We start from the raw sequence: 13,578 nt of genomic DNA on the forward strand, positions 1-13,578 counted from the left end.
TTTGCCCCTGCCTTCACATACGCAGAGCATCCCTGTTATCAACATCCCCCAGCAGAGTGGTATTACATTTGTTATGAATGATGAACTTAACACTGACAGCGATGTAATTCTTTAAAGACAAGTTTGTTTTCAAACTGTGGTAAAACAAATACAGGCTTCCCTGGTGGCTCAGCAGTAAAGAATCTGCCTACCAATGCAGGAGATGAGGGTTTGATTCCTGGGTCAGCAAGGTTCCCTGGAGAAGGAAAACCCACTCCCGTATTCTTGACTGGGAAATCCCATAGACAAGGGGGATCTCGTGACCTACAGTCCATGGGGTTGCAAAGACTTGGATACTACTTAGCAACTAAGCAATAACAAAAATATACACACCATAAAATATGATATTTGAACTATTTTAAGTATATAATCAAAGGCATTAATTACATTCACAACTGTATAACTGTAATTGTTACAAAAGCTTTTCACCACCTCAAACAGAAATTTTGTACCCATTAAGCAATACCAAATTACAGTGTACGGATAAACCATTTGTTTATCCATTCATCCACTGATAGACATTTTGACTATTAATAGTTCCTGTTTTCAACTCTTTTTGGTATAAAACTAGGAGTAAAACTGCTGGGCCATATGGTAATTCTATTTAACTTTGTGAGGAAAGTTTCTACAGCAGTGGCACTATTTTATTTTAATTAATTAATCAGTTAATTTTTCTTTATGGTCATGCTGCATGGCATGTGGGATCTTAGTTCCTGGACTAGGGTTTGAACCTGCATCTCCTGCAATCAAAGTGCAGAGTCTTAACCACTAGATCATCAAGAAAGTTCCCGGCTGCACTATTTTAAATTCCCACTAGTGATATATAGAACAGACTGGTTCCAAATCAGAAAAAGAGTATGTCAAGGTTGTATACTGTCACCCTGCTTACTTAACTTATATGCAGAGTACATCATGAGAAATGCTGGGCTGGAGGAAGCACAAGCTGGAATCAACATTGCCGGGAGAAATATCAATAACCTCAGATATGCAGATGACACCACCCTTATAGCAGAAAGTAAAGAAGAATTAAAGAGCCTCTTGATGAAAGTGAAAGAAGAGAGTGAAAAAGTTGGCTTAAAGCTCAACATTCAGAAAATGAAGATCATGGCATCCAGTACCATCACTTCATGGCAAATAGATGGGAAACAGTGGAAACAGTGTCAGACTTTATTTTTGGGGGGCTCCAAAATCACTGCAGATGGTGACTGCAGCCATGAAATTAAAAGACGCTTACTCCTTGGAAGGAAAGTTATGACCAACCTAGATAGCATATTCAAAAGCAGAGACATTACTTTGCCAACAAAGGTCTGTCTAGTCAAGGCTATGGTTTTTCCAGTAGTCAAGTTATGGATGAGAGTTCGTCTATAAAGAAAGCTGAGTGCAGAAGAATTGATGCTTTTGAATTGTGGTGGAAAAGACTCTTGAGAGTCCCCTGGACTGCAAGGAGATCCAACCAGTCTATCCTAAAGGAGATCAGTCCTGGGTGTTCACTGGAAGGACTGACGTTGAAGCTGAAACTCCAATATTTTGGCCACCTGATGCGAAGAGCTGACTCACTGGAAAAGATCCTGATGTTGGGAAAGATTTAAGGCAGGAGAAAAAGGGGATGACAGAGGATGAGATGGTTAGATGGCATCACCATCTCAATGGACATGAGTTTGGGTAAACTCCAGGAGTTGGTGATGGACAGGGAGGCCTGGCATGCTGCGGTTCATGGGGTTGCAAAGAGTCGGACATGACTGAGCAACTGAACTGAACTGGGTTAGATTCTGGGTCCAGAAAGATTTATGTTGCAGAACAGCTAAACCTGTGCACCACAACTACTGAGCCTGTGTGCCATAGAGCCTGCACTCCACAAGAGAAGCCACTGTGTTGAGAAGCCTGTGCTCAACGCCTCAATGAAGAGCAGTCCCCTCTCTCCGCAACTAGAGAAAGCCTGCGTGAAGCAACAAAGACCCAGTGCAGGAAAAAAATGTTGTCATTTTGTTATTGGTTTGTACAAGTTCCTATATATTCTGGATATTAAATTCTTATAACTTTCAAATATTTCCCCCTATTCTGTAGGTTGGGCCTGGTGTCTCTGCTGAAAATCAACTGTGCGTGTGCTTATATACATATATGTGGATTCTCTACCCTATTCCATGGGGCTTTCCAGGTGATGCTAGTAGTGAAGACTCCACCTACCAATGCAGGAGACATAAGAGACACAAGTTTGATCCCTGGGTCAGGAATATCCCCTGGAGAAGGAAATGGCAAGCCACTCCAGTATGCTTGCCAGGAGAATCCCATGGACAGAGGAGCCTGGTAGGCTACAGTCCATGGGGTCTCAAAGAACTGGACAGGACTGATCCTACTCCATTGTGTCTATATGCCATTACCACATTGTTTTAACTACTGTAGCTTTGTAGGAAATTCCCAAATTGGGAAGTGTGAGTCCTCCAACTTTTTCATATTTTCCAGTAATGTCTTAGCTATTGCAAATTATGATTAATCTCTTCATATCTATAAAAAAAGGCATAGGGATTTTGAAAAGGATTGCAATGAATTTGCAGCTTGCTTTGAGTAGTTAGTACTGACATCTTTTTTCCCAGAGAGATTCATTTTATTTTATATTTATTTATTTTTTGGCTGTGCTGGGTCTTCACTGCTGCACAGTCTTTTCTCTAGTTGCAGAGAGTGGGGGCTACTCTCTGTTGTGGTGCATGGGCTTCTCATGTTGTGGTAGCTTCTCTTGTTGAGGAGCTCACGCTCTAAGTCATTCGGGTTTCAGTAGTTGTGGTGCGTGGGCTCAGCAGTTGTGGTTCCTGGGCTCTAGAGCACAGGCTCAATGGCTGTGGCTCACAGGCTTAGTTGCTCCATGGCATGACGGATCTTCCCAGACCAGGAATCGAACCCATGTCTCCTATATTGACAGGTGGATTCTTAACCACTGAACTACCAGGGAAGCCAAGTATTGACATCTTAACAACATTAAGTTTTCTGATTCATTTACCTGGGATGTCTCTCCATTTAATTAGGTCTTCTTTTATTTTTTTGAGTAGTTTTGTAGGTTTCAATTTCACACAGACTTATATTTTAAAACAAACAACAAAAGAAGCAGCTTCCTCCTTTATTCCAAACTATGTGACTAACATACAACCTAGTACTAATTCTACCTTATGACATTCAATTTGAGAATTATATCCCACTCTTTCATATGGTGGAATGGGCTTATAAACTTGAATTACTATGCAAGAGAATCTAATTGATAAACCCCAGGTATGTACAGGAGTGGCATGGCTGCATTTAAGAAATCTGACTAGTAGAACCTCATTTACTCAGACAGTGTGGCAGAGGTAGTTAACTACCTACACAAATATCCATCTACTCCTTCTTCCTTACTAACACAAATAAACATTTATTTAAATCCATACTTTTCCCATTTGAAAAACTACATTTTCCAGCCTTCTCTGAACTTTAAATAAATGGGGTTAACTCAGTTAGGAGGTAGATTCTTGTTTTTTCTCCCTTTCATCCTTCTTCCTTCCTGAACTGTGGATACCAAGGCTGGAATTCGGGAATCATTCAGTAACCATGAGGCAAAATCCAATATGGAAACCATAGATTAGATTAAGTTAGACAGAAAATAGAAGTTTTGGTCCTGGATGACCATGGAGTTGCCACACTAGCTCTGAAACACACTACCTTTACACTTCTTTTACATGAAAAAAACAATTGTCATGTCACTTATCAATGTTATTTTATATTTGTTATAAACAGCTGAAAATAATTTTTAATGGCTATAAACAGAAACAAGTATTTTCACATCTCACAGTCAAGATATAAATGTTTTTACAATTAGTACAAAGTCAGACTTTACAATAGTCCTCCCCTTCCACTGTACTATCCAAGTTCTGGGGCATCATTAATACCACTGAACTCATAAAGATCAAAACTAATTTGAAAAATAGCCTGCTGCTGCTCTTTTTTTTAAGTTAATTTTATTTCAAGCTGAGCTACTACAGCAAAGAAGGTGATCAGCTTTAAGAATTAAGCCAACAGCAGGAAGAACAGAAAGGAGATGCCTGGGAAACTAAGCATTATCAACTACTTCAGCATCTTGAATGCTACTGATGTGGAACTAATTCAAACTTTCATAAAAGACAGATGAGACATTAGTGCAGTCTTTTGCTCATCTCCTTAGAGAAATGCAAAAAGCAATCATTACAGAAGAAATTAAAAGAGAGAATTATCTCATGTACCTTAATTTACTTTTTTACATATTATTTTAAATGTTAACTAATTCATGGATGTTGGGGGGAGTGTCTACTTTGCAAAAAAAAAAAAAGAGAAAAAAATTAAACAGTACTTTTATAGGAACTTACAAATCAAGACTGAACAACAGCTTACCCAAATATATCGGTGTCAGGATGATAACTTCCATTTGTTTATTTTATTTGGATGCTCTTCACTCAGAGAGGTGCTTATTTATCCCAACAGCTAATTTATGAAAGATTGCAGATATAAGTTACAATTTACAATTCTGTCTGACTTTGTATATGGTGGTTTGTCCCCTGTCCTGATGCCAGAGAAGCTAGAAACCCATAAACATGATTTTCACATGGGGAATGTATTTTACCCAGTTACAAAAGTAACTCAGTAAGGAAAACAAGTTTTCTTCTGTACAAAGCAATGATAATCAGCTTCCTTCTGTGGTTCAAATACACATAAAGTTCTGTTGCCTGGTTGCTGCCTTCTCTAGAAAGAGAAAATAGAGAAGGATGTGAAAGAGGCAATGACTAAAGAAAGAAAAGAGTGGATAAGTTAAAGAATCTAAAATTAACAGAAATAATTTTAAAAAGAAGAAAGGACCCCAGAAAGAAGATGTTGATACATAATCTGATTTAGAAGAGAATCCCATTTAAAAATATCCTTACATATATGTACATATACGGGGGAAAAATGTATATATATATATTTGTATCGATATCTTTCTGCCATACTACATTTCTGTCCATTAGGACAGAAACTAGGTAGAGTCTGCGGATTTTAAAAATGAGTCATTATAATGAGAATAAGATTTTAGTTATACAAGGTGAACAAGTTCAAGAAATCTGCTGCAGAGCATTGTACGAACATGTAGATAACAATGCTATATTGTGTACACTTTAAAGTATAATAAAAAGTTAGAATCTCATATATGTATTCTTACCACAATAAAAAAAAAGGAAACCCATCCCAAATAAAATGACAACACCTCTAGAAAAGGCAAAAATCCTGAAAAAAGTCATTAAAAAATTAGATGAAAATAAAAAGACAAATCAAACACTGAGTCAGAAAAACAGTCCACTGGGACCTCCCTGGCAGTCCAGTGGTTAAGACTCTACGATTTCACTGCAAGAGGCATAGGTCCCATTCCCGTTGGGAAACTAAGATCCTGCATATAATGATAATTTTAAAAAGAAAAACAGTCCATCTAGTTAAGGATTTTGGTTCTATTGATAACTAGAATTTTGAATAGAACAACCTAGAGCTTTAACTTATACAGGTTAAGGATATACTTCACCACCACCATCATCTTTCTGGACAAGTTCATTACTGTCTAAAACCCACTGTTTTAATCTATGCCATCCTGAACTTAATTGTTGATTTGTAACAGTCCTTGGAATAAGAAATCCTCTAAATTCAAAGAAATTTCAAAGGTTACCCTGAGTAATGTAATCTTCCTCAAAAGAATCTACTCTAGTTGTAGGAATCTTTCTTGAGCTTATTTATATTAAGTTGAACCATATAATATAAAACTGCCAATATTCTATCATTTTTGAATGACAAAAATAGCAATTACGTAATATGGTTCAAACTGATACATTTGAAACTACTGGACAAATTTTCAACTGGAAAAAGAAAAACAAAAACAAAAAACTGGTGAAAAACTAGAGCAACTTAAGAAAATCACTTCCAGCCTCTAGCTACAAATGTTTACCAGACTTCTCAGGTTTTTTGCTTTACTTTGAAATAACTGACTAAATATGGTCAATAAAGGACTCTTCTGGCCAACTAGTTTAGTCTTTTTCAAATAAAATTAATTCAGTGCAAAGGAATCATAAATAGCATGAATTATGAATTATATATAAAGTTTATCTTTTTTGTGAAATAAAATTTCACTTAAACTAAGTTTCAGATATACATTACATATAGCTCAATAATAAATTTCTAGCTATGAGACTAGCTCTTCAATTATTTCAGAAGTCTTTCTGTTGAGTGTATGGTCAGGGCATAAGATAGGGAATCTTAAAAAATAATCCACTGAAGAATTCTTCACCTGATAATTAAGTTGGCAGCTAACTACATATGGTCAATTCTTCATATTCCAAAGTAATACTTAATACACCGTCAAGATAATTTCCCTAGGTAAGGATGTGGGGTACTACATTATCCTAAGTACCCTGTTAAAGTAAGATAATATCTAGGACTGTGCCTAACTCTTATAAAAACTTGTAGCTTACATGGTTAATCAATGTCTTCTATTAATTCCACAGTACAATGGTATTTTGGCTTCAACAACTTTATAGAAAGAATAAAAATCTTTGCTTATCTGTCAAATGTAACCTCACCCCATCAACATTACCTCCCTTAAAAAATGTCTGCATGAACAGCAGCAATAGTCTTAATGAATAAGTAGCAACAGCACTTAAGACACCTAAAGATCTCTTTAATTTCACAGAGAACTTGAGTATAATGAAATACTTCAGAAAGTGAAAGTACCTGGTTTAAAGATTACTGATTTATTCTTTTTAACTTATTCTTTGGTTTGTTTTACAATTAAGCTATTTAAAATATACATATATATAACTTAGACATAAACATATATATATGCAGATATACATGGTTATATTTATATACATATATATAGTTATATATATAGGGTTAGGGTTATATATATTGGAGATGGCAATGGCATCCCACTCCAGTACTCTTGCCTGGAAAATCCCATGGATGGAGGAGCCTGGTGGGCTGCAGTCCATGGGGTCGCTGATCGGTCACGACTGAGAGACTTCACTTTCACTTTTCACTTTCATGCAATGGAGAAGGAAATGGCAACCCACTCCAGTGTTCTTGCCTGGAGAATCCCAGGGACAGGGGAGCCTGGTGGGCTGTCATCTATGGGGTCGCACAGAGTCAGACACGACTGAAGTGACTTAGCAGTAGCAGCAGTAGGGCATATATATATATATATATATATATATATATATATATATATATATATATACACACACACATATATACACACACACACAGACACAGCAGTACCAGTGTGTATATATATATATAGCAGTAGCAGTATATATATATATATATATATAACCAGATATATATGCAACTGACAGCAGACATCCTTGTCTTGTTTCTGATCTTAGAGAATACATTCAGCCTTCAAACATGAAGTCTGATATTAGCTGTGGGTTTTTCATAGAGATGTTCTTTATCATGTTTGGACACTTCCCTTGCATTTGTAGCTTGCTGAGTGTGTATTACTGAGAAGGTAACAGGCAGGAAAGCCAGGGGTCTCCAAACGGAGGAAACAGGCTGCAAGTGTCAGACATTTTTTTCTCTCTCCCTTAAGAATCTGGAGGAAAAAAACTACAAGTGTCAGATTCTTTTTCTTTCTCCATACAAAATTAAAAGCAGGTTTCTCTATGGAAATTTTTTCTTAAGTTATGTTAATGAAACTATGTATTTGCTTTGGAATTTGCCTTTCTTCAAAATGGTTCCACCTAAGATTAACTTTTTTTCTTTTCTCAGACCTTGGGCTGATATTAGTTCAACAAACCAGGAATCATATTAATTGTTTTATGGCTGGGGGATGACACACTTCGTGCCATCCTATCTCAAAAATGCATTTTATGGGAGAGGGGCCTGGTGAAACTCTGTCAGCCTTGAGGTGTCTCTCTTACCTGATTAATAGCTTTCTAATAGACATAAAACACCTTGCTAAAGACTAGCAGAGGTGCACTCTCTGTCCCCCTTCTGATGTCTATGTCAGAAGCTTTCTCTGTCCCTTTTCTTACTTTCATAAAACTCTGCTACACAAAATCTCTTGAGTGATCAAGCCTGGTCCCTGGTCTCGAAGCTTAATCTTCTTCTTCAGAGATCACGAATCCAACACTGTTCACCATAAGCTATCATTATCATCAAAGGCTACCGGATTGTATCCAATGTTTTTTCTGTGTCTACTGAAATGATCATGTGATTTGTGTCCTTTTTTTTTTTTTGGCCACAAGGCGCGGTTTGTGGGGTGTTAGTTCCTTAATCAGAGATCAAACCTGGGCCCTCAGGCGTGACAGTGCAGAGTCCTAACCACTGAACCACTGGAGGATTTCCCTGATTTTGTCCTTTAGTCTATTCATATAGCATATTCCATTACTTTTTGTATGTTAAATCAACCTTGCAACCTTGATACTCATCTACCAATCCCACCCGGTAAATGGCATAGATCCTTTTTACAAGTCAGCAAATTCAGTTTGGTAGTATTTTGCTAAGATCTGTTGTGTTTCTATTCGTAAAAGATATACACTGTAGTTTTATTTTTGATGTCTTTGTCTGGTTTGGGTATCCTCATAGGATAAGTTGGAAAATGTTTCTTCCTCTTCTATTTTTGGAAATTTATGAAGTATTAATGTTGCTCTTCACGTACTTCATTGAAGTGATCAGTGAAGGCATCTAGTCCTGCAATTTTCTTTGTCAGTTTAAAAAAGAAAAAAATTCTTTATGGCCGTCCTGGGTCTTTGTTGCTCCACATGGGGCTTTCTCTAGTTGCAGTGAGCAGGGGCTACTCTCCAGTTGCAGTGCACGGGCTTCTCATTGCAGTGGTTTCTCTTGCTGTGGAGCACAGACTCTGGAGCACAGGATTAATAGTTGTGGCGCACAGGCTTAACTGTCCTGTGGAATGTGGAATCTCCCCAGAGCAGGGATCAAACCCGTGTCCCCTGTATTGGCAGGCAAATTCTTAACTATTGGACCACCAGTGAAGTCCTGTGACAAGTTTTTTGACTGCTAATTTTATCTACTTATTACAGGTATGTTCAAATTTTCTATTACTTCTTGTGTTAGTTTTGGTAGTGTATCTTTCTTTGACTTTGTCCATTTCATCTAGGTTATCTCATATGTTGGCATATAACCATTTTACACTATTCTCTTATAATATTCTCTCATAGTAATCTCTATTTCCATATGGTTGGTTAAGCATGTCTTTATTTTCTGTATTTTTGTTGTCCTGGTATCTGGGAGCTTCCTAACACTAGAGAGACTGGCACTCCCAGAGTTGGCCAGTTCCAGAGATGCAAACTTGCCCGTGAGAGGGACTTTCATATGAAAACCAACCAATCCAGACCCATACCCCAACCATCTCCTCGATCACACTCAGAGCCACTATGCCCCTGCCCTAATCACCCCAAGGCCAAGTACCAGAAAACCAAGAACAGCCCCCACAGCCCAGGGAGCACTGAAATTATTAAAACTAGGCAATCCTTTATTTGCTGGTCTTACCCATCCATCTCACAAAAATCACAATTAAAAAAAAAAATCACAATAAAGGCTAGCACCCTAGTACCTACATTTCCTGTCCCCTACCCCATCTCCTGATCAATATCAGTACTGCTTTCATCTGCCCTCCTACTATGGCCTGGAGTGTCCCTCCCTCTTGGAATCTGTGAGTATAACAGCCTTTTCAGTAGCAATCATCTCCTGATCTGTTGGCTTCATCATACCTGAATAATAATAATAAAACCTACAGTTTAAAGCAGTTTCTTACTTCTGCTTAAGTTTACTTTTCTTTTTCTAGTTTCTTAGGATAGAAGATTAAATTACTGAGTTAATATATCTCTTCTTTTCCTTATAGAACTGCTTTAAGCTGTATCCCATTAATTTTGGAATGTTGTGTTTTCTTTTTCATTTATCAAAATACTTCCTAATTTCCCTTGTGACTGTCTTTGACCCATTCCCAAATCTCCTTCTATTAATGACTTCTAATTACAGTACTTATTCTTGACTTCAAGTATTGACCAAAATGTCACAGAACCCTAGACTTAGAAGAAATCTCTCCAAAAGAATATCTATCGATATAAACACTCTACTTCTATTCTAGATGGTATTACCAATAACCTTTCAATAGATTCTGCAAGAGAAGCTAAAGAAATCAAATGAAAAAGTTGAGGACTATGAGCATAATCAGTTATACTTTGTATTTATACAGCATTTTACAGGTTACAGAAAGTGCTTTTATATCTATGACAATGTAAAAGAGTGAATATTTAAAAGCACCTTGAATATTACTTGCAAACAAAATAAAGACAACTAGTAGGTTGGAAAAAACAAAATACCTGATAGGTATTGTCGAAACTGTCATACATGAATCTGGTAATCAGTGATGTCTTTCCAACTGAAATGAAAAGAAAAAAAAAGATTCACTTAGTTAAGCACATTAAATTGGGTTCTCAAGTATTTTTCTACAGAGAACTGCAATTCAATTCATTGAGAAATATCTGCAATGGTTCTACTAATGATAATTTTAAAACATAGCCCTGAGTTTGTTGAAATGTCTTTCTTTAATAACAGATAATCTCTCAAATTGAGAGCACAAATAAAGCATATTCATTTAGTTAGGAGCTGAGCAAAATAAAGAGAAACATGAAGGAAAACAACTATGTTGACATCTCTAATTCACAAAAGGCAAGCAGATATTTACTTGGGTCCTAACAAAAAGAATTAGGATTATACTAGGAAGAAATTATAGTAAATTCCTGGACAGTAACCTGGGGAAAATGAAGGTCAGATCCACTTCATTCAGTGAATCAAAGCTTAATCTCTGGAAGTAGGAGACTAAAGATGGAAGAGTTCCAGGAGGGGTATGAGGGCTGTAAAAACTAGACTGTTTAATGAAGTGACCTGGAAAATTGTTTTGAAATTCATCTCAGGATCAGAGCTCTATACTTCTTTGACAGGGCAGTCCCAAAGATTCATAATACTATCTTGTATTGGTATTTTTAGGTTAACCCACAAGGAAGTGCCACTAGGAAAAAATAGTGGTATACTGCCAATATCCTTATCCACAGGCACACTGTTCAAGGGCAAGAACCATATCTAATTTTCTTATTTCTCCAGTAGCTTGGCCAAGACTCAATAAATACTAAATGAATACAATAAATTTTATCAATTAGAAAACAACTGGGCAAATAAAATATTTCAAATGCTCCCCAAAATGTAAATACTTTGGGAAGAAGAAACAATACCTGGTCATTCATATTTTTGTATGGATTTAAGTAACTTTTGATTTCAACTTCTGATTTTTAAGAGACCTGATTGGGGCCTCTTTATTGTATCCTCCATCCATGTTTCATATGAAAACATAAGGAAAAAACTGAGCCAAAGAGATAAGAATCTCATAAAATCACCTACTCCCAAATGTCTCATTTCAAAGAGTCTAAAGAAGTAGGTAGAAGAGCTAAAGCTAGTTTCCCTAGATCACAGTCAAAAGCAAATTAATATTTGAGAAGTCTCTATCCGGAGCAATGAGCAGACCGATGCACTTCATTAACTAATCAGTCCAGTTCAGTCACTCAGTTGTGTCTAATTCTTTGCAACCCCACAGACTGCAGCACACCAGGCCTCCCTGTCCATCACCAATAGTAGATAGTATAGTTTTTATTTTGTTTTGAAAAATGTCCCTCCTTCTTTATAAAAAGAGCAAAATGCATGCTCTAAAGCAGGCAATACAGAAAAGACCAAGAACAAAGTGAAAATTATGTATATCCTACCACCTATATATAACTAATGTTAAAACTTTAGTATATATTTTTCTAAAATGCTTTTATATCTAAAAATATATATGTACTTAAAGGCAAAACCCTAGAACCATTCATAATAAAGTCAGGAACAATACATATACTACTACTAATATTATTTAACACCGATCAGAATCTATAAAAAGTAAATCTAAAAATCTGAAGAGATAAAATGCAAAATAGTGATGGGGGAAAGAGAGGTAGAGAAAAGCCAAGGTACATATAAAATATACAGTGAAGAAATACAAAGTACCTTGTTAAAACAGTTTTTATTCCAATGATTAAAATTTCATTACTAAGCATTTTAAATATGATTCTTCAATATAGGATCTTTGTAAATGTATTGTTCTTGTTTACCCCAAAACCTTCTGTAAAATGGTATGTAAACTTATAATGATTTGCTTAATGTTTGCTTTCCTTGATAAAATGTAAGGCCCATATTTGTCTTATTTAGTCCACATCATCAGAGTCTGACACATCTTTGCTGAACTGATAATTTTCCAGAAGATAAAAAATACATATCTAGGGTTCTTCCAAATAAATCTTATTTTTAATTAAACAAGTTATTTTATTATAAATACTTCTACTACAAAACACAACAAAGTGATAATATACTTTATATTTTTAAAGATGTCTAATGAGAATAATTTTTGTTCAGTACAAGGACTACATATTACATATTATAGCACTGCAATAAAGTGAGTATTACAATAAAGCCAGTTATATGGAAAAAAAAAAAAACAACAAACCCTATGGTTTGTAAATCCAAGGCAATGGGTTTGCTTCTATGTATAATAATGACAAAAAAATTTAAACGACCAGCTTCCTTCACTACCTGAAAGTAGAGTGTTCGTATAAAACCTTTCCTAAGCCAAAATGGCATAAAGCAAAGCAGCAATTACCTTAGGACACATCTTGCTAAACGGATGCACAAAATAAAATCAAGTTAAAGCACAGATGCTCACCCACACAGCTCAAAGCTTTAACAGCTTGATGCTAAGTATAGTTCCCAGGGAAGGAGCTTGGAGGTTCCACTCTTGCTGTCTGGGGTACGTGTTGCCTCAACAATAACCTCTCTACGTATAAAACACCAAATGCTATTTTCACTTTTTGGTAAAAGCAAAAATCCTCTTCAGATTTCTTTCAGGTAGTGAAAACAAGTACTGATGGGTCTTACACAAAAGTAAAGTGGCATAAAGCAGACTTGTGAAAAGCAGGGAATACTGTATCTTTTTCTGCCTCAGATCCTATACTGGGTATTTTATAGGACAATGCTAACCTTGACATTAATTTGCAAGAAGTGAAATTTTATTTCCATCTTTCAAGAAAAGGTAACATGCTCGGGAGTTTAGAAAATTGCCCAAGGTAATTCAGTTCCCTATTACAACACAATGCCATTCCATTTCTAACCAAAGGTCATGTTCTTCTCAATATACTACTTTCTTTTGCTGTTTAAAACAAGCCCCCTCCCCGCCGCAAAAAAAAAAAAAAAAAAAAAAACCCATGGTCACCACAGCAGAAAAGCTATTGTTACTACCTACCTAGCCTCCAGGTTTTAAAGAACCTGAACATAGACCATAAGAAATAGAAAATGAAAGGGAGTATATCTTTGAAAGAAAAAGCAGCGAAAAATGAGAGTTTTCAGGCAGTAACTTTTTTCCTGAAGCACTAGGAAACCTAAGGGCTTCCCCGGTGGCTCAGTGGTAAAGGACCTGCCTAC

The 13,578-nt window shown here is 36.3% G+C and overlaps 1 protein-coding gene across 3 annotated transcripts in view; it reads right to left on the reverse strand.

Annotated features, from left to right (window-relative positions):
- The window catches only part of RAB6A (RAB6A, member RAS oncogene family), an 84,893-nt gene that overhangs the window by 31,033 nt on the left and 40,282 nt on the right, over positions 1-13,578 (reverse strand). For all 3 annotated transcript variants that reach the window (XM_068989385.1, XM_068989383.1, XM_068989384.1), the window contains exon 2: positions 10,398-10,456. In XM_068989385.1, coding sequence (XP_068845486.1) covers positions 10,398-10,456 — 59 coding nt within the window. The remainder of the gene's footprint in view (positions 1-10,397; positions 10,457-13,578) is intronic.

Source organism: Capricornis sumatraensis, chromosome 16, assembly GCF_032405125.1.
Source record: "Capricornis sumatraensis isolate serow.1 chromosome 16, serow.2, whole genome shotgun sequence".
Lineage (NCBI taxonomy): Eukaryota > Metazoa > Chordata > Mammalia > Artiodactyla > Bovidae > Capricornis > Capricornis sumatraensis.